General features: G+C 37.3%; 2 protein-coding genes across 2 annotated transcripts in view; both read left to right on the top strand.

Annotated features, from left to right (window-relative positions):
* The window catches only part of LOC136852017 (uncharacterized), a 354,152-nt gene that overhangs the window by 263,826 nt on the left and 68,311 nt on the right, over positions 1 to 22,015 (top strand). The gene's annotated exons all lie outside the window — the stretch shown is intronic.
* Positions 14,195 to 14,920, top strand: LOC136851845 (proteoglycan 4-like). Its single transcript, XM_067126156.1, has one exon. It carries the CDS (start codon positions 14,195 to 14,197, stop codon positions 14,918 to 14,920), a length of 726 nt encoding a protein of 241 aa, XP_066982257.1.

The following is a 22,015-nucleotide window of genomic DNA, read 5'->3' as shown; positions in this document are numbered from 1 at the left end:
TATGTCTGTGGGAAGCAGTTAGGTACCAGCGGTGCTCTTTTAGACTTGACATGCCATTTGCAAGAGAACCTTGATAAGGCTTTTGAGTGGAGACTAATTCGAATAGATTTTAGTGTTGCTTTTGATTTAGTATATCATAAGGCACTTATTTATAAAATTCATGATCTTGGACTACTGTAGAAAGTGCCGTCTTTCCAATTTCCTTGTGGCTTGGACGCGAGCGGGCGGAGGGTTAAATTGAAAGCCGTTACGTAAAAGCTTTGACTGGGGCGTCGGGTCTTAATGGAAGGGCGTTCGCTGGCGTTCGACGTCCGGCGAGATTGGCCAGATTTCATTTGGGCTGAAAACTTGCTGCCGATTGGGATTTGTGCAGACGTTGTAACAAAGTGTCTTCGCGTTGATATTATGATGTTTTAAAAGGAATTCTTCTATTGAGTATGCATCGATTTTATAGCTGTGGATACATGGGCTGAATCAAGGCTACAAAAACGATGAGATGAGGTGGAGATAATTGAGAATTACATCACTTGTTTACCTGCATGTTATTTTTCCATCGGAAACTTGCTTGTTTTTCTGTCCTTTTTAATCTTCTAAAAATAGATGCCATATTGCCCCAAAACCTTTCTTGAGAAAAAAAAATCAATCTGCAGAAATAATAGTAACCCAGAACTTGTCAGATTTGTAGGAAGGAGAAACATTCTTTTCAAAAGAAACACAATACAAGGCAATACGTATGTCTGAAAACTCTTCCGTCTACTTTTTTTCTTTTTTTACAACCCTCAGAGACTCAATGGAAACTATCAGTAAACCATAATTTTCAAAACTGTATTTATAAACTACAGAAGAACAGTTGAACTCCAGGAGAGTGTCTTTGAGTCTGAAAGGTCTACCGATGGGTAAAAGACCTTTGAAAACAAACTTCAAACTGATCAGCTCATGTTTTTAAGCGTTTTTTTTATATATTAAGGGAAGAAATATATACTGATTTCTTTGGAACCGTAGGACATTTTCATCAAGGTGAGAAATATCGTATACAAAGTTAATAACAATTCTGTCAAAGTTGAGAGATGGAAATTGTTCATGAAATAAGCGTTAAGGGTGATGATTTGGTATGTAATTAAAAACAATTTGAGCATCAAGTATTTTATTTAAAGAGAAGTGTCTAAACTGCATTTTTCATCCTTTAAGGAATGGCAACAGGTACTGAAAAATTCAAGGTCTAATAACGTATGTCTTTTTTTTTCTGAACGTATCTGTGAAGAATCTCCCATGAATATTAGGTCAAAGTTATTTATATCTTCTAAATACGTGCTAGCATAGAATTTTCTCTTAATATGTTTCACAAAAACATTAAATTACCACACTTTTATTTATATATAGATACACAGATCTGGATTCACCCTTCATATCCCGTTTAGTAAACCACAGACTTAGGTACTCATTTAAGGTTAAGTACTGTCTTCAAGAAACCATGCAATCATTTTATCTTTGACTTTTTAGAAATACAAGATTCACTTTTCACCAGATTAACTTCATGTGTAAATATGAGACACGTTCATGATTTTTTCGCCTTCCTTTATCAAGATTTATTCCATCTTTCCCTTTCTCGTTCCTTTTGTTTTATTATCCTCTTTTATGGGAAACTGTCTGCAATTATGCCCTAATTTAATGATACTGGGAATCCTATTAAAATTCCCTGTTGCAAATTGGATCTATTTTAGGAGTCTCTCTCTCTCTCTCTCTCTCTCTCTCTCTCTCTCTCTCTCTCTCTCTCTCTCTCTCTCTCTCTCTCTCTAGGATAACAGTTTATGATACTAAATTTGAACAGTTTATGATATTAAATTTGGAGTTTATCAAAGAAACGAATTTTTAAAACTGCGCATCTGACATATCAGCATTATAGTGAGTCAAAATTGTTGTGTTTTTTTTTTTTTTTTTTTTTTTTTTTTTGAATCTCTTTTCTTGAGGTTCGAAGTTGTAGGAACCATCTTAGAAAGGTTGTGTTTCACCAGCTTAATCTTTATCTTATCTGCATCTTTGCGAACGAGGCGAAAATGTCATTCCCAAACCTTCCCTTTAGATTGGCTCATACCTGAAAGAGAGGAACCTTGACGCTCCATGATAATCTTCTAATTAGGGGATTACTCTCTCTCTCTCTCTCTCTCTCTCTCTCTCTCTCTCTCTCTCTCTCTCTCTCTCTCTCTCTCTCTCTCTTCGTGGGACAATGAGGTTCCCAAAAGGCATTTATGTAATTTAGTAATGCAAATTGAATCATACGGTCTTTACCAGGAATATTTTTCGTTTCATCTGGAATCTTCAACCTTGACTTTAGCAAAGATCAAAGAGAGGAAAAACATTTATGAAAAGCTAGAAACACAAAATAGGTTTATACAGCCTCTTGAATGATAAAATTTGGTAGATGAACTCATTCAGGAATCCATAGTGGTTGATAGAAACCAAACTATACATGGACCACTAATCGAATTAAAATTTTTATTTATATATGAATCGTAGTTCAGAGAGAACATCTTCGTGAATCATAAAATTTGAAATAGAATCTTCATGAATCATAAATCTAAGATAACATCATCTTGGATCAGGAGATCTAGAGAACTTATAGACCTTGAAATCAGGGGTTCAAATGACCACGAATTATTTCGTTTGAAAGTAATCCAGGAACTGTTTGTAACTGCAGATTTTAGTTTATGGGTTTTATGTCCGATTTTTTATTTATTTTCTAAAACTTGAATATGCTGAAAGGTAATATGATTCTTAAAAAAAATATAGATGTAGTTGTACGGATTTATATTTTTATCATACAAAAACACATGCATATGTACACGTGTACGTACACTCTGCAACGTATTTTTTCATATAAGAAAAGATAGGTTAGTAAATAATGAAAACACCACTCATAACTTTCACAAAAGATTAAATTCTTCAAAAGTATGCAGAATAAAAGTCACTTATTTTGTTCCTTTTCTGTTTTATGAAATACTAGCTAACCAACCCGGCGCTGCCCGGGAAAGCTCTGAATTACAATCAGTAAACTCTCTCTCTCTCTCTCTCTCTCTCTCTCTCTCTCTCTCTCTCTCTCTCTCTCTCTCTCTCTTTCCTGTTGAGATAGTTGCTTCAGTCTTCAATTACATTGCCCAGTATTTTTGACATTTTATATTTCACCCCTCCTCACCCCAACTCCCTACCAGGGCTGAACTTGGACTTAAAGGGCATCAGGAGAGTTACTATTCATCTCAGCAAACTTGAAAACTATGGATTAAATACTAATATCTGTTTTTCAGTTATTTTTACATGTCACCCCCTTCCCACCCCTTCTCACCCCCACTTCCTATCGGGACTGAACTTGGACTTAAAGGACTAAAGGGCATTGTGAGTGTCACTATTCATCTCAGTGACCTCAAAAACTATGGATTAGACACTAATGTCTGTTGTTTTCGGTTATTTTTACATGCCACCTCCTTCCCACCCTTCTCACCCCCACTCCCTATTGGGGCTGAACTTGGACTTAAAAGGCATTGGGAGTGTCACTATTCATCTCAACGACCTTGAAAACTTTGGATGAGACACTAATATCTCGTTTTCGGGTTTTTTTTACGTCACCCCCTTCCCACCCTTCTCACCCCCACTTCCTACTGGGACTGAACTTGGTCTTAAAGGGCATTGGGAGTGTCACTATTCATCTCAGCGACCTCGAAAACTATGGATTAAACACTAATTTCTCTCATTTTCGGTTATTTTTACATGTCACCCCTTCTCACACCCCTCCCTCTGGTGCCAGTGATGTCGTACCCCCAAAGTGTTCTTTTTGAGATAGTAAGTCATATGTATACCAAGTTTCGTTGAAATTGCTCAGTGCATTTCAGAGTGTATGTGGAAATACATGCACACACACACATACATACATGCATCCATTTATGTACATATAGATTTCGTTGTTGAAAAAGCCTCAGTGAATACAATAAGTTACAAAAATGACTACAGAATTCATTCTAAGTAAATACCCAAGTTTTTGGGAGAACACCGTGCAGAAGTGCAGCATCAAGTTTTTCCTTGAGTTTGGAAGCTTGTATAAGAATGGAACAAATCCATTTCAAGATTGGATTATGTTAAGTAGAATAATCAGTGTACATGAGAATATGTTTTTGTATAACTACACCATTCATACATGTATTGTCTAAGGTAATGCACACATGCACACACTGATACACAAACATATATATATATATATTTATATATATATATATATATATATATATATATATATATATATATATATTTCTTTTATATATATATATATGTCACGTTAAGTGATGGTTTTGCGGGAACTGCTGGTTCCCGCTCGTTCCCTTTTGTGGATTGCTGCCTCCTTACCTTCAAGTTTTTTTGTTTTGATGTTCTCAACCGGTGAGCTGCCGTTTTTCTTTCATTCAGTCGGGTCTGGTAGGGCAGCGAGGTAGCGGCAGTGGCAGCAGCAGCAGGCAGTTTTAGAGTCGACGTTGGTCGAGTTTTTGAGCAACAAATTGGAGCACGCCACGAAAGTGGAGCACGTCGTTTAGGGGTGGAGTGTGACCATGAGTAGTCGTGTGACCACGAGCTGCTCATCTTTGATGACAGCGTGAGGCTGTCCTGACGTCTCCATCGGGGTATTCTGGTTTGTGGGGTCTTGTCCCTGTTGTGCAGCTGAGGGCTGTCTTGGTGCCCCGATGGAGGACGTATGTTTGACATTTTTTTTTCTGCCTGCTGTTGTTTATTTTTGCCCTTTTTTTGGTTTAAAGCTACTTTTTGTTTAACTTGCTTTTGTTTAGTGCTGCCTTTTGGCTTATTTTTGTATTTATGGTTTTTTTATCTTTTTACCAGACCTGACTCACTTGTAAATAAATTAATTTTAAGCTTTCTTTATTGTTTTTGTTGTTTTCCCTCCTTTGTTTTGTTGCATCTGCCGTCAGTCATGACAGCCCCGTCCTGAGTATGTTAAAGAACCTGCATAACGACCCACCCAGGTCGTTACAATGGCGACCGTGACAGGGCGGCTCTGTTTTGGCTGGCGGGGTTGTTCACGGCATTGGAGGGGATCATGAGTGTAAAAAAAATAATCTTTTTTTTTTTCTTTTAGGTGGGAGGTGTCACGTTAAGTGATGGTTTTGCAGGAACTGCTGGTTCCCCGCTCGTTCCCTTTTGTGGATTGCTGCCTCCTTACCTTCAAGTTTTTTTGTTTTGATGTTCTCGTCGGTGAGCTGCCGTTTTTCTTTCGCCAGTCGGGTCTGGTAGGGCAGCGAGGTAGCGGCGGCAGTGGCAGCAGCAGCAGGCAGTTTTTGGAGTCGACGTTGGTCGAGTTTTTGAGCAACAAATTGGAGCACGCCTACGAAGTGGAGCACGTCGTAGAGGTGGAGTGTGACCATGAGTAGTCGTGTGACCACGAGCTGCTCATCTTTGATGACAGCGTGAGGCTGTCCTGACGTCTCCATCGGGGTATTCTGGTTTGTGGGTCTTGTCCCTGTTGTGCAGCTGAGGGCTGTCTTGGTGCCCCGATGGAGGACGTATGTTTGACATTTTTTTTCTGCCTGCTGTTGTTTATTTTTGCCTTTTTTTGGTTTAAAGCTACTTTTGTTTAACTTGCTTTTTGTTTAGTGCTGCCTTTTGGCTTATTTTTGTATTTATGGTTTTATCTTTTACCAGACCTGACTCACTTGTAAATAAATTAATTTTAAGCTTTCTTTATTGTTTTTGTTGTTTTCCCCTCCTTTGTTTTGTTGCATCTGCCGTCAGTCATGACAGCCCCGTCCTGAGTATGTTAAAGAACCTGCATAACGACCCACCGGGTCGTTACAATATATATATATATATATATATATATATATATATATATATATATAAAGGCATACAATTATTCCACAAAACACATCAAAAAATAAATAATTTATTTATGAAATATTTCAATAAATGTACTATGTGCATCTTCAATCTGCAAATATAACAAATTTCAATAAAAATTTACAAAAACTATTTTAAAAGATAAAGTTAAAAGGAAAAAAAAATATTAAAAATTTAAATTAATAAAACTTGAAAGGTATACAGTAAAAAAGAAACCAGTGCTGAACAAACCATTCAAAGGAGGAGGAGAAGAACGAATGACCAAGACCTGACCCCCACCCTGCGACTTCAGTTATGCTAGATAAAGAGGAGAAGCGGAAACGTTAGAGTTCAAAGACGGAACAAGCCGTTTGATGTATAAGGACTCAAGGGTGGTTAGTAATCACTATGGCTTGTTCCACCAATAATAGAGAAATGTTTTTATTTATTTCGATTTTACATATGGAGGCATGGTTCTTTATATTAGAAAATTCTGGTTTACTCAGTTTCTGACCCGTTCTAAAACTGTATCCCACATAAAACAATATCTCACCTGCAGTAACCTACGGCAAGATCCAACATAGATACCAAAACATCCTAAACTTGAATTTATAAATAACGTTAGATCTCATGAAGGTCTGCAGTTTGTCCTTGTAACCAAAGAATACACCGATCTTGAGTGGATTGATTGGGATCAATTGTATCTTAAGGCAGCCAAATTCCTGTTCAATTATTTGTTTAAGTTTGGCTGAAAACTTGTTGTCAAAAATAAACGGAATTGTTGCATATATATTTTTTTAAGACATTATAAGAGGGTGACGGATTAGAGAAGTGTTGTGACAGTAGTCTATGTTGGATCTTGCCGTAGGTTACTGCAGGTGAGATATTGTAGCCATGTGGGATACAGTTTTAGAACGGGTCAGAAACTGAGTAAACCAGAATTTTCTAATATAAAGAACCATGCCTCCATATGTAAAAATCGAAATAAATAAAAAACATTTCTCTATTATTGGTGGAACAAGCCATAGTGATTACCTAACCACCCTTGAGTCCTTATACATCAAACGGCTTGTTCCGTCTTTGAACTCTAACGTTTCCACTTCTCCTCTTTATCTAGCATAACTGAAGTCGCAGGGTGGGGTCAGGTCTTGGTCATTCGTTCTTCTCCTCCTCCTTTGAATGGTTTGTTCAGCACTGGTTTCTTTTACTGTATACCTTTCAAGTTTTATTAATTTAAATTTTGTAAATATTTTTTCCTTTTAACTTTATCTTTTAAAATAGTTTTGTAAATTTTCACGAAATTTGTTATATTTGCAGATTGAAGATGCACATAGTACATGTGCGAAACGTCTCATAAATAAATTATGGCCTTTTTGATGTGTTTTGTGGACCCTTGTATGCCTTCATATATCTTCGCCTGGAATTTATATATATATATATATATATATATATATATATATATATATATATATATATATATATATATATATATATATATATATATATATATATATATATATTATTACGTGGGTGACCAGGTTATGTATTTTAATTAACTGATTAATTGCCTCACTATTGCCTTGCATTCACAGGAGACCCACATAACCTGCCTTCTAAGACCAACGAAGCTATAAATGACTAAATAAAATAGATAGGTCGCCATTGTGAAAGTAGACAGTATAAGAATATTGTTTATTTCGCACACCAATGTAAATTAATTAAACTTACTGAAACTAGCCAAAACAATCACAGCACATTTGAGCCTCTTCCAAGGGCTTCCTTATAAAAGCTGGATTCAGTGGACGTTGAACGTTGTGCTTATGCACCGAGGACGCAGATGTCCCAAAGCAAGAGGGAAAAGCCAGGCTTCAAGGCGTACATACACACTTGGAGATAAATCATCCAGATAACACTCATGTACAAAAGAATCTCTTACTAGTAATGTTTAATCACAAGGAATGCAGTTTTGCTTATATTTTTAACACCATGGAGGGTATTTTAAGGTTATATCCCTGGACAACACTGAATTCGATTACCTTATGAACTTCATAAGGGCAATATTCAATACTAGGGTTCTTAGTAAGGGATTTCTTAGAGATGGAAATTTGAACAAGGAAAAATGAGGGATTAAGTCGAAGGAAGAGAACACTGGTGAATCGATTGTTAAAATCAGACCTACCGCTGAATTCACCAAAGCAGTGATCAGTTGCATTAAGCTTGCTTCGGTCCACTGGGGTTCAACAAATGATTCCACGTGTTTGGAAGGGACAAAGAGGTGATTTGGAGGAACACCTGGATGCATTAGTTCTGAGTGGTGGCTGGTGTGCATCTGAGTCTTTTGCTTGGGTGCTTTCATGCGCCTCTTCCCCGAAGCTCCGCCTAGCGATGTCCCAGGCAGGTGCGGCAGCCAGTGGTCTGAAATTGACAAAAGACTCGCCAGCAAAACAGGTCACAGAAAGTAGATTTTAAGGAAAATGTGCCTAAGAGTTAAACTGGTAAAATTTTCTCCTTTATGAATTCATCCGCCAACTTTATTGTCTGTTGGCTGGCTGTTTGAAAAAATCTTCCTCCCGCGCTACACCTCTCGTGTGAAATCTACCCTTGTCATCCTATCGTTAAATGAAATTTATTATTAAGCTGAGATGCAAGAGAGGCTGAACAGCAATAAATATATATATATATATATATATATATATATATATATATATATATATATATATATATATATATATATATGTTACCCAGTCGAGAAGAAATTTCATTGCTTACTTGTTACTACAAAGTCGAGAAGACCCGTGTATTGGTAGTCTACTGATAGTGACCGCATCAAAAAGGCTACTGGTAGTGCATATCTGTACCTACTCACCCTGCACTCTCTCTCTCTCTCTCTCTCTCTCTCTCTCTCTCTCTCTCTCTCTCTCTCTCTCAGGTCTACAGCTAAACAAGCTTTACCCAAAATAATTTATTTGACAAAATCTTATATAACCAGATTGAAAGAGATGAGATGAAATAAAATGGAATACTAAAGTTCCCCAAAAGATCAATCATATTACCGTTTATCATATTTAACTAATTATTGACTTTACGCTGTAACTCACAATAGGTCAAAATAAGTCAAAGTCCAGTACATTCCCAGTGAGTACATATTTAACCTCTTTCTCAGCAAAACATCTGAAAAAGTCAAATAAATCCCTTATTAAACAAAATGCATAAAAATAAAGATATGGAATTCCTCCCATGATACTTATAAAGTACACACAATATAATAAATGTCTGACACAGGAGACAATATGTAAATGAAAAAAGTAATATACAGTTTGGGATATCAAACGTGATTCTTACCTTCAAATAGCAATGTTCACAATCTTAATCGATAGGTTTCGAACCACAGAATCTTCACTGAAGACTTTTAATAATGTTCTCATAACTAATCCCTTCACACCCTGGTACTCTGCCCAAAAGAAACGCACATACACACGCCTACACCGGAACCTGGACATTTCTGGCGAACGCACTCACAAAGTCATGTGGCAAGTTCCCACGTCTTCAGAATACCTGACGTAACAGGTTTACTTAATTAGGAAATGAGTCAGATAACAGTTAAACATCCTCTCAAGGTTTTTCAGAAAGTTTTTCTGCCACACTTGTTAATTAAACTTCTACTGTGTATTGTAATTCATAAAATACTTGTGACCTATAAGCTTTTTGTATGTATATATATATATATTATATATATATAATTTACACACATATATATATATTATATTTTCCCAAGAATCCCAGCCACCAAATACTTCATTTAAAGCTGGAAAATACAAGTGCAGTTTGGGCACTGCCTGACAAGAAGGGCAAAAGGAATAAACGCCCTTCCTTAATCGCCTTTCAACTTTCGCCCTCTTGAACATGTGACACTGTGGAGGACTTTGCTTTCAGATCCTAAGCCTGGCCGGAGGCAGGAATAGCACCGGGGAGGCAGATTAAGAGGTGACAGCTGGCATGAACACCTGGAGTAAGTCATAGATGATACCTGCGCACAGGAAATGGCACCAACCCCAGTGTACCTGTGGATAACCTCTGACCCCTGGCCGAAGTCATATAAGGGTCTCACCAAAGGAACAAGTGAGAGAGAAATTTCTGAACACGAGTGAGACACATCTCCCCTTCCATTCCCGCCTCCTTCAGAGAGCCATGCCCTACCACGTGGTCCTATCTTGTAGGGATCTTTAGTCATCTTACCAGTGAAGCCCTTAGCCTTTCCTCCGCCGCCATTTCCCTCACTGAAGCCACCTCTTCTACAAGGTAAAATGATCTGTTATAAAGGTTCTTCCAGTCAGTCACACTGTTTTAATTCTTGCACTAAACTTCCTATTTCCATTCCTAAGTGCCAGTGTTTCCATATCAATCTTGCCTTGTTAAGTCAGTGTTACGTAAATGCCTGTGTTTAAATAATTACATAAAATCGTGTGTTCAAGGCTTCTTGGCACCCTCTGTGCCCGCCTTGTCCTATGTATATTTTACTGTGTCCTTACTGGCTTTTGATTCGTGAATCTCTCCATTTACAGAGGGTTTGTTAACCATGGAAATCTCTCTTGACTGTACCTTGTGTCAGCATCGTCACACCGACGGATACACTTTCAAGTTTTCCCAGTTATAATCAACCTCTCAGGCCTTGCATGCCTGAGTAGTCCAGTTCTTCTTCTGATATTTCATTTCATGTAAATACACGTAATTTTAAACTTACCCTAATGTGTTTACTTACAAATACCTTGTGAGTAGAGCCCTCAGCTCAGACAAATTGCCCCTTTTTCTTTGTTTTTTTTTATGATTTCCTGAATCAATAGCAGTCAGATTTAATACAAAAATAGAGGTAAGTCACGAAATCATTTATTTAGAGTCTATAACTGGCTCATGGTAAGCATTTCCCCAGGTTAAATCATACATATATATACATACACACACACACACACACACACACACATATATATATATATATATATATATATATATATATATATATATATATATATATATATATATATATATATATATATATATATATATATATATATATATATATATATATATACTGTATATCTTCTACATTTATAAAAAGGATGTATGTATGTATGTATGTGTGTGTGTGTGTTCCAGCATAACTCTGAAATGCAATGAGCAATTTCAACCAAGCTTGGTATACTTTGATATATATGACTTACTGTCTGGGAAAGAATGCTGTGGGATAAGACATCACTGGCACCATAGGGGTGGGGGTGGGGGGGGTGACATGTAAAAATAACCGAAAACAACAGATGTTAGTGTCTAATCCATAATTTTCGAGGTTGGTGAGATGACTAGTGACACTCCCAATGCCCTTCAAGTCAAAGTTCAGCCCTGATAGGAAGTTGGGGTGAGAAGGGGTGGGAAGGGGTGACATGTAAAAATAACTGAAAATGACAGATATTAGTGTCTAATCCATACTTTTTGAGGTCACTGAGATGAATAGTGACACTCCCAATGCCCTTTAAGTCCAAGTTCATCCCCAATAGGGAGGAGGGTGGGAAGGGAGTGACGTAAAAATAACTGAAAACGACAGATATTAGTGTCTAATCCATAGCTTTTCAGGTCACTGAGCTCAATAGTGACACACCCGATGCCTTTTAAAGTCTGAGTTTAGCCCTGATACATGGTGGGTGAGAAGGGGTAGGAAATGGGTGACATGTGTAATAACCAAAAAATGACAGATATTAGTGACTAATCCAGACAGATAGTTTATCGGTTTCATTCAGAGTTTTCCCGGGCAGTGCCCAGCTTGTCAGCTATTATATATATTTAAAATATGTGTGGATATGTGTATATAAATAGATTTATAGATAAAGAGATAACATTCTGTCTGTTTACCTATCTATCTATCTATATATATATTTCCTTCAAATAACTTTCCTACTTCACGTACATATCTCGAGTTACTAATGTGTCATGCCCTACCTATTCTCCTTGAAAAGACAGTCCCGCTTTAGCAATTTTTTAATTTCTGTACATCCCTGTCTTCCCTTATTTTTATCCTTCCTCCTGTTTTCTTATCTCGTTCCTCCTCATTACCAATATCCTCTCGCCCATCCTTCACTTCTCCTCCACTTTGCCGGGGAGGTCGCGAACAAGCAATTCAGTCACGGCTCCCTGTAAAATTGACGAAAGAAGTTGTACCAACGGGCGAGTCTATCATCACCAGAACTGGCGAGCGCCCTCTTTCCAGTGTCCTTGTTGCTTTGACGTGGGCGGGCTTCGCGAAGCCCTCCAAGTTTTCCTCCGGGGGGGTGGGGGTTGGGAAAGGACTTAGGCTGAAGGTTAAATTGAAAGCCGTTACGTGAAAGCTTCGACTGGGACGTTGGGTCTTAATGGAAGGGCGTTCGCTGTCGTCCAACATCCGGCGAGATTGGCCATATTTCATTTGGGCTGAAAACTTGCTGCCCGATTGGGATTTGTGAAGGCGGTGTCACACAGTGTCTTTGCATTGATATAGAGGGATTTTTAAGACGAATTCCTTTTTTTTTGTGCAGTTGTTGCAACCATTTGTATTGTCGATAATATTATTCTTTAAGAAGATACTCTTTTCTGAAGTATGCGTCCATTTTATAAGTGTGGATTCATTGGCTGATTCTGGGTTGCATGAACAATGAGATGATATGGGGATGAATAAGAATTATGTCACTTGTTTAATATTTTTTCCATTGGACACTTGCTTGTTTTTCTCTCCTTTTCAATTTTCTAAAAACAGCTGCCATATTACCCCCCAAAGACTTTATTGGGAAAAATTCGATTTGCAGAAATAATATTAACCCAGATCTTGTCAAGTTTGTAGCAAGGAGAAACATTTTTTAAAAAGAACCTGCCTTTGTTGAAGAAACACCCGGTAGGGCATGTTGATCGAACTAGAAAACTCTTAGATATTGTGAATTTTATTTTAAAAAAGTAAGGCAATCGTTTACATTCGTTAATTTCATTCATTTTGTCTGTCTGTCTGTCTAAGCGACTGTGCAGTGTGTAAATGTGGAAGTTGTTTGATCGTTTAAACAATGCGATAGTTGTTTCATATAAAGATGTTATAAAACAAGAAGCGATATGCTTTCGGTTGTTTGAGACAGCATCTCGAAGTGACTGTGCAGAACATCGATTTTGCATCCTTGGATGAAAGTCATTTCTAGGGGCTGAAAATTCTTTTGAAATCTCTGACGGACTCGATGCAAGCTCACAGTAAACGTTGACAAGATGATCCATAATTTCCAAAACTGAATTTATGAACTGTGGAAGAACAAATCACTTACAGGAGAGTTACTTTGACCCTGAAAGGTCAATCATTGACTAGCGGACTTTTAAAAACATACTTAAAACTGATTAGTCCCGTTTTTGCATATTAAGGGATGAAATATACACTCATTTCTTTGGAGACTTGGGACATTTCCGGCATGGCTGGAAAGTATTATAGAAAATTTTACTAACAACTCTGTCAAAGTTCAGAGATATCAATTGTTTTTTTTTTAAATATGCGTTAAGGGTGATAATTCGTCGTGGAATTTAAAGCAGTTTGAATATCAAGTATTGTGTTTAAAGAGAATTGTCTCATTTCGATTTATCCTCCTTTATGGAATGGCAACAGGTACTGAAAAATTCAGGGACTAAACCTGTGTACGTCGTTTTTCTTAACATATCTGTGAAGAACCTCCCATTAGATCTGGAAGCTCAAGTCAAGAAATTGTAAATGATTAGGCTAGCTGGTTCTGCTTCATGGCGAAATGTATTTTTTGGTGACACGTATTGATAACTTCCAAAAACGTGTTGGCATGGAACTTTTCGTTAAGCTGAAAAAGTATCACCAATATGAATTTCACAAAAATTATTCAGGATACTAGCTACAGAGATTTCGTTAAATTACCAAATATAAGATCCACTGAGGACTCCATTGTATTACCAACAACCTGTTTATAGTTGAAAACTTTAAGCCAAAGCTGTTCAATATGGTATTTTCGTTACTGAAAGATTCTAACATATTTTCCGTAATATTTAAAACTATTTTTACACTATATTTTGCCGATAAAAAAAATTTAGTTTTCTCCATACTGAGATTATTTCATGATTTTCTCCAGAAATATCCCTTTTCAATAGAACTTTCGTCATTAATAAAAAAAAAAAAAGCCCAACAATCAAAATTTTAGGGCACACTTTAATGGAGGTACGCAATTTTCCAGTTGTATTTTCGTAAGTTATCGTTTCCCGCGTATATTTTCATAAAAAGGTGATGATGAAAAGACCCTTGGTCTGGAATCCTGAGATGAGTTGTCCAGAGAAACCTGAGTTGAGTTGTCCAGAGAAACCTGAGTTGAGTTGTCCAGAGAAACCTGAGATGAGTTGTCCAGAGAAACCTGAGTTGAGTTGTCCAGAGAAACCTGAGATGAGTTGTCCAGAGAAACCTGAGTTGAGTTGTCCAGAGAAACCTGAGTTGAGTTGTCCAGAGAAACCTGAGATGAGTTGTCCAGAGAAACCTGAGTTGAGTTGTCCAGAGAAACCTGAGATGAGTTGTCCAGAGAAACCTGAGTTGAGTTGTCCAGAGAAACCTGAGATGAGTTGTCCAGAGAAACCTGAGTTGAGTTGTCCAGAGAAACCTGAGATGAGTTGTCCAGAGAAACCTGAGTTGAGTTGTCCAGAGAAACCTGAGATGAGTTGTCCAGAGAAACCTGAGTTGAGTTGTCCAGAGAAACCTGAGATGAGTTGTCCAGAGAAACCTGAGTTGAGTTGTCCAGAGAAACCTGAGATGAGTTGTCCAGAGAAACCTGAGTTGAGTTGTCCAGAGAAACCTGAGATGAGTTGTCCAGAGAAACCTGAGTTGAGTTGTCCAGAGAAACCTGAGATGAGTTGTCCAGAGAAACCTGAGTTGAGTTGTCCAGAGAAACCTGAGATGAGTTGTCCAGAGAAACCTGAGTTGAGTTGTCCAGAGAAACCTGAGTTATCCTCTAGGCTTTTTTCCCCTTCTGATTATTTTTTTTATTCCCTTCCTTAAGGCTACCAGCTAATGAGATCTCTCTCCATTCTCTCTTGGTTACTTCATTTTTTGGTTCTCTTTCGGTTTGCTATTATATTTATTAATATGCTTTTCTTGAAGCCCTTCTCTTTATTATTGTTCATCCGACTCTAGTGCTGAGTGACGAGAAAGATTGGGATATTGTTTTATTCAGTTTGGATTTTCCATTTACGTTTTCTTCTTTGCATGATTAAATCTCGCTGCTCAGATATATTTTGTCGTTAGTAAATAAGTCTTTTCTTATTTCTTTTGTCTTTGTTCAGCATTTCTTCTGTGTATCGTTAAAGCACCTTGTATTTTGTATTAACATCATTATCACTATTAAACACTTTTTCCTCTAATTACCATCTTTACTTCATTTTCGCCTTTCCTCTAATTACCATCTTTACTTCAGTTTCGCCTTTCTTTAATCATTGATTATTGCTCAACACAGACCATCTTATCGTTATTTCTACATCCTCTCGACCTTTCTGTGCAGGGCCACCATTTAAGAGAAAAGGAGGGAAAATTAAAACAATCATAAAAAATGAATGAAAAACGATAAAATGTGGAGAGATGATGCGCAATCTTTCTAAAAGCCAAGTGACTAAAGTTTCCGTGCCCGGAAGTGAACATGATCACCAAGATGAGAAATGACGAGATGGCCAGAGAGAAAGAGAGAGAGAGAGAGAGAGAAGGGATTTTAAGAGGGATGGATTTAAGGAAGTTTGCGAGTGGAAGGGCAGAGGGCGTTAGGGGTGAGAATGATTTAGTTTACGGCGGAGTTGGTTCCTGGAGTTTATGGAGTTTATGGAGAAATCAGGATTACAACGGTTCTCTCATCATCCATGGAAGTCAGGAGAGAGAGAGAGAGAGAGAGAGAGAGAGAGAGAGAGAGAGAGAGAGTTACTTAGCTGATGGTCTACAGGCACAGATCCAGTTTATTTTCTTTTTACTTTAAGAGATCTAACGAGAGAGAGAGAGAGAGAGAGAGAGAGAGAGAGAGAGAGAGAGAGAGAGAGAGAGAGAGAGAGAGAGTTATTCCCTTTTCAAACCGAACTCTAAAATTAATTTTTTTACTATAAAAAGTTAACGTTATTTAACAAAAGACCTGTCGTTTTTCTGAACAGTATTCCGCATTTCTCGATTAAAGACGTTTCCATAGAGTTTATAATTCCAAACCTTTTGGATCCGACTCACGATTGTCGTCAGGAACAGTATGACTCCTTCTCCTAAAAGACCATAGTAATTGATGTGAGTATTAAAAAAAATCATCCTTCCAATAGCACCTCGACTAGAGACCCTCACATCGAGAAATTTTGATATGGTGGTATTTTGTTTTTATATGAGATACATATATATATTTATGTATATATAAATGGACGTATATATGCGTATATACGTATGTATGTATGTATGTATGTGTGTATGATCCATCATAACTCTGAAATGCATTCGGCAATTTTAACCAAACTGGGTATACATATGACTTAGTATCTGGGAAAGAATACTGTCGGTGTAAGACATCACTGGCACCAAAGAGTGGTTGCGCGAAGATGGTGACATGTAGAATAACTGAAAATGACAGATATTAGTATCTAATTTATAGTTGTTGAGGTCGCTGAAATAAATAGTGACACTCCCGATGCCCTTTAAGTCCACGATCAGCCCCGATAGGAAGGTGGGGTGAGAAGGGATGGGAAGGGGAACCATGTAAAAATAACTGAAAACAACAGATATTAGTTGTCGAGGTTGCTGAGATCAATAGTGACACTCTCAATGCCAAAGTTCAGCTCTGATAGGAAGAGGGGTGGGAAGGGGGTGACATGAAAAAACACAGGAAAAAGACATAACAGTGTTTATCTATAGTTTTTTTATTTACTTAGATGAATAGTGACATTCTGAATGCCCTTTAAGTCCAAGTTCACCTCCGACAGGAAAGGGGGGGTGAGAAGGGGTGGGAAGGGGGTGTTGAAAAAATAACCAAAAGTGGCAAATATTAGTGTCTAATCCATAGTTTTCGAGGTCGCTGAGATCAACAGTGACAGTCCCGATGCCGTTCAAGTACAAGTTCAGCCCTGATAGGAAGGTGAGGAGAGAAGGGGGTAATATGTAAAAAGACCCAAAAATGATAGATATTAGTGTCTAATCCACAGTTTTCAAGGATACTGAGATGAATACGAACACTCCCGATCCATTTAAGTCAAAGTTCGACTCCGATAGGAGGGGGTTGGGAAGGGGTGGGAAGGGGGTGACGTAAAAATAACCGAAAACGACAGATAGTAGTGTCTAATCCATAGTTTTGAAGTCTCTGAGATGAACTGTAACACTCCCAATGGCCTTCAAGTCCAAGTTCAGCCCCGACGGACAGGTGGGGTGAGAAGGTGTGAAAAATATGAAAAATGACAGATATTAATGTCTAATGCACAGTTTTTCATGCCGCTGAGATAAATAGTGATGCTACCCATGAGAGGAAGGGGGGAAGTGTGAGAAATGGTTAAATATAAAATGTTGAAAATTCTGGGCAATGTAACTCAAGCAACTATTTAGCAGGGGAGAGAGAGAGAGGGAGAGAGTAGAGGGTGTTGGGAAGAGAGAGAGAGAGAGAGAGAGAGAGAGAGAGAGAGAGAGAGAGAGAGAGAGAGAATTTATCTGTTCTCATTCAGAGTTTTCCAGGGCAGTGCTGGGTTGGCCAGCTAGTGTGTGTACATATATATATATATATATATATATATATATATATATATATATATATATATATATATATATATATATATCTATATATATGTACTGTATATATACAGTATATAATATATGCATATAATTCACTCTACATCGAGCATTAAGCTACAAATTCCATTTAATATCAATTCACTCTACCTCGGAAATAATATATGTATGTATATGTATATATATATATATATATATATATATATATATAATGTAAACCGAAGGGGAATTACATAGATATACAAAATATATTATTTCCGAAGTAGAGTGAATTGGATATTAAACGACATTTGCAGCTTAATGCTTGTATATAAATCACGGTGATGTGATAAAAATTTGAATACATAAATATATATATATATATATATATATATATATATATATATATATATATATATATATATATATATATATATATATATATATATATATTTATGCATGAACTTTTACATAAACACTTACACAACTTGAGTTAAATCCTCATTATTTGTACATTTTCTGTATGTTCATATCCAAATTTGTTTCATGTTGAACCCCTTGATTGTTTTTATTTTATGTTTCCGTTCACTGAAAGTAAATGCCTTATTTTTTTTCTAATGGGATTTCAAATCTATATATAAGAGAACTGTGAGGAAACTTGAGCGAAGAAACGTGAAAAAAATGCTTGGGAAAATTTTTCTGAAAAATGGAAAAGTTTGAGAGAGAGAGAGAGAGAGAGAGAGAGAGAGAGAGAGAGAGAGAGAGAGAGAGAGAGAGAGATTTTGCAAAACGAGACCCACCACTGACACCCTTATTAAGATCTCGTATTTTCTTTTAATTGAGCAACGGTTTGAATCCAGATTTTTTGACTGAAGATACTTATCCATACTTGCTCAACGAAAGGATAGTTTTAGTAATTATACATCTGAATCCTACATCAGTTCAATTTTTAGTTCCATGCAGACAGCTTCGTGTGCACCATTCGTAAAGGGCTTGAGTGTTGTGGGAAAAAGTGAGCTCTTCAAATATCAACGTTTTAAACAGACATTATTTTAAGCTCATTGTCCCCAGTAATGGGTCTCTTTCATGGGTTTTGCTGAGCCCCTGGTCCTTCCGTGGGGATCAGTCATTTTTGAGATCATTCGGTTCGGCGACTTTGACTCCATTTCGCTTCCAAACTCTGTCTTTCCCACGATGGAGCTGATCGAAGTAATCTGCGTTAAAAAGTGATGCATTCATTACCTGTCAATGGGAAAAGGCACGATCGGTTGCTAGCAGCCATTTTAAGTTCAGTAAATCTCAGGGTTTAAAAAAAGGCAGTTAGTGGTTGCCAGGTCTCTAGACTTGTTTTATTGCCCTCAGCCCCCAACTGTAGAGCAATGTGTCTCTCTGTCTGCTAATGCTTTCTGGTTTTGCAACGTTCCTCTTCTGAGAGTCGAGAAGAATCAGGTTTTGCTTGCAGATTAGTCTTGACGACCTCTCCCATTCTTGAGTTCTGTTTTACCCCCCTAAATCCAGCAGAAATATTTACTGATTTGCTAGACTCTTACTAGAATGTCCAAAAAAATATTATTATTATTATTATTATTATTATTATTATTATTATTATTATTATTATTATTATTATTATTATTATGTAGTTTAACGAGACTGCGAAGTAACAAGTCGGTGGATGCAGTTAATTGCTTACAATTTTAGATTCCTCGCTCGTTTTGCGAGTTAATTTTAGTTTTCTGTAAAAGAAAACTATTGCACCGTCAATTCTGTCCATCAGCACTTTTTTCTGTCCGCCCTCAGATCTTAAAAACTACTGAGGCTAGAGGGCTGCAAATTGGTATGTTGACCATCCACCTTCCAATCATCAAACATAACAAATTGCAGCCCTCTAGCCTCAGAAGTTTTTATTTATTTAAGGTTAAAGTTAGCCATAATCGTGCTTCTGGCAACGATATAGGAAAACCACTCTTGCTAGTCGAAGTTCAGTTTCTGTCTGGTTAAGTAGCCCGCAGTCAGAGTGTGGTTGGGACCACGGAAGCTAAGGGGAAGTACTGCGTCTTCTCGGATTGGTGACTAGCGACTCTCTCATTTTAAGATTCTATTCTTATGCGTCCCTATTTAATCTTTCTTTACATCATTACATAGCGACTGTACAGGAAACTCGATTGCCCCGAAGAAACTTGGGCGCATTTTTTACTTGTTTGTAATTACGAGTGATCGCTAAGTAATTAACATAGATTCACTTTTAAGAAGCTTATTCATATACGCGAGGAAAAGAATTTTCCGCCGTCGCTTTAAAGAAAAGCCAAAACAATGTCCGTATGACTATTTTATACGGATATACGTTACAAATCCGAAAATATTTAGCATACGGTGGATCGAAGCATTTATTTTAAATGAGAGATTCTGGGCGATGACGAGGCAGAGGTCACGTAAGGTTTTATAGGAGAGCGATTCATAGGATGAAGTTTCAACGCCTCACATAATGGCAGCGTTTTGTTGTAAATACTTATTGATGGACTCGGAGGAGATAATAATTGTTTTTTTGAACTGTTTCCTTATATACAAATAAGCGATTGATAAGTCAGAAGAGAATCGCTTGCTTCCTATTACGCTACGCTAGTTTTACCTCTCACATTAAATCTAAACCAAACAACCTTCCTATTAGGAAGGATCTTAATTTTCAGGGGATTCTGAGGTCATTTCTCTAAACCGTCTGTACCTTACGGTACTGGATATTGTTTTCTGTTGATTAGATACCATCCCTTAGGTTTAAGTGTTTGCAATGCATTCACGTATACAGTTACAGAATGGCTGTTTGTAGATAAAATGACTGATGGATGATTAATGTAAATGTTGGCGTATTAGACGCAACATCACTTTTCCAGTATCTTATTCAGGGTTCTTGTTCGTCATGAAAGCTTTTTGGCAACTCGAAACTTGGCATTGTTTTAGAAATAGCATTTTTTTATGCAATCAGTCCATTGCAAAAATACGACATGAAATCCGTGCCTCCTTCTAGACATGTTTGTTCGAAAGCTACAATACGGTTTTCATGAAACTGCCCTCGATATTTGATTAAAAATAAAAACGGAAATCATGTCGGTAGTTCTTTTCGAAATGCTCTTGTTTCATCTCTATAATTCTTTAGCCCCTCCAGATGGGAGAATTAAAGGCATTTTAGCGCTGGCTTCGATTGATGCAGAACAAATGTACCTTTTACTCGTTACATTCCCCATTGTTACTCTCTCATTGTTGCGTGAAGGCCTCTTTCGCTTTCAAGGAGGGAATTATGAAGATTGAATAAACCACAGGAGTATAAAGTTTGTTCTGAGATGAAGGAAGAATCGTCAGTAAAATAACTGAACTGATGAAAATACGAGTAAATAAAGCATTTGCAAGTATACTAACACCCATTATTTATATATAAAGTTAAGTATATCTTAGTTTAACCAGACCACTGAGCTGATTAACAGCTCTCCTAGGGCTGGCCCAAATACATAAAAATCAAAAAAAAATAAAAAAAAATAAAAATTTTAAAGAAAAATAAAGTAATGCGGAATGAAACAAGAACTGAAATGTTAAAACACAAACTTTCAATACAGAGAAAAATGATGCGAACTTAGAGAGAGAGAGAGAGAGAGAGAGAGAGAGAGAGAGAGAGAGAGAGAGAGAGAGAGAGAGAGAGAGAGCTGTGATGAGTGTTAGGAACTAAATAAGAATTGAAAAATGCTGAAACAGAAGCTCTAAATACGAAGAAAAAGCTAAACATACTCGGACTTGGAGAGAGAGAGAGAGAGAGAGAGAGAGAGAGAGAGAGAGAGAGAAAGGAGGCCGAGACGAGAATTAGAGAGATGCTTTGGCCCTTAATGCGGTCCTCATTGGGTTTAAGTGGGTGAGAGTGGAGCTCTGATTCCCCACTTGACACCGAGATCAACCTCCGTTTCAGTGTCACCCGAATTCGCGGTCCTTTTGCCCCGCCGCAGAAGTATAATTAGTGGGACGTGTCTCATTAACGCTCCAGGTGCGCTGAGGAAGAATTCGAATTTGCCTCTGAGAGTTCGTTTTAGTTCTGAGCTCTTTTTTTTTCTTTCTTCTCACATTCGTTCTGTTTGACTTTATGTAAAGATTTTTCTTTTTCAGTTCATATTTGAGGTTTCTATATGTCTTGGATGGGTTTCCTATCCATTGTAGATATATTACGTTATGTAGTTCTTTACGCTCCTTTGATAAATGTACTGTGTATATACATAATCAGACTCTGTTCTTGGATTCAGCATCAAGGTATTAATTGGTAGTAAAAATTTGTTCGATTCTGGCGAGACACTTGAAACAACATGATGGGTATAATGTCAACATTATTTCAGCAAAACGGGGAAGTCCACTACT

This window comes from Macrobrachium rosenbergii, chromosome 24, assembly GCF_040412425.1.
Source record: "Macrobrachium rosenbergii isolate ZJJX-2024 chromosome 24, ASM4041242v1, whole genome shotgun sequence".
Lineage (NCBI taxonomy): Eukaryota > Metazoa > Arthropoda > Malacostraca > Decapoda > Palaemonidae > Macrobrachium > Macrobrachium rosenbergii.
Note: the sequence above shows the minus strand (reverse complement) of the source record. Positions and strands in the feature narration are given on the sequence as shown.

Coding starts and splice junctions, on each gene's coding strand:
- LOC136851845 (XM_067126156.1), top strand. CDS start 14,195: ATGAGTTGTCCAGAGAAACCTGAGTTGAGTTGTCCAGAGAAACCTGAG.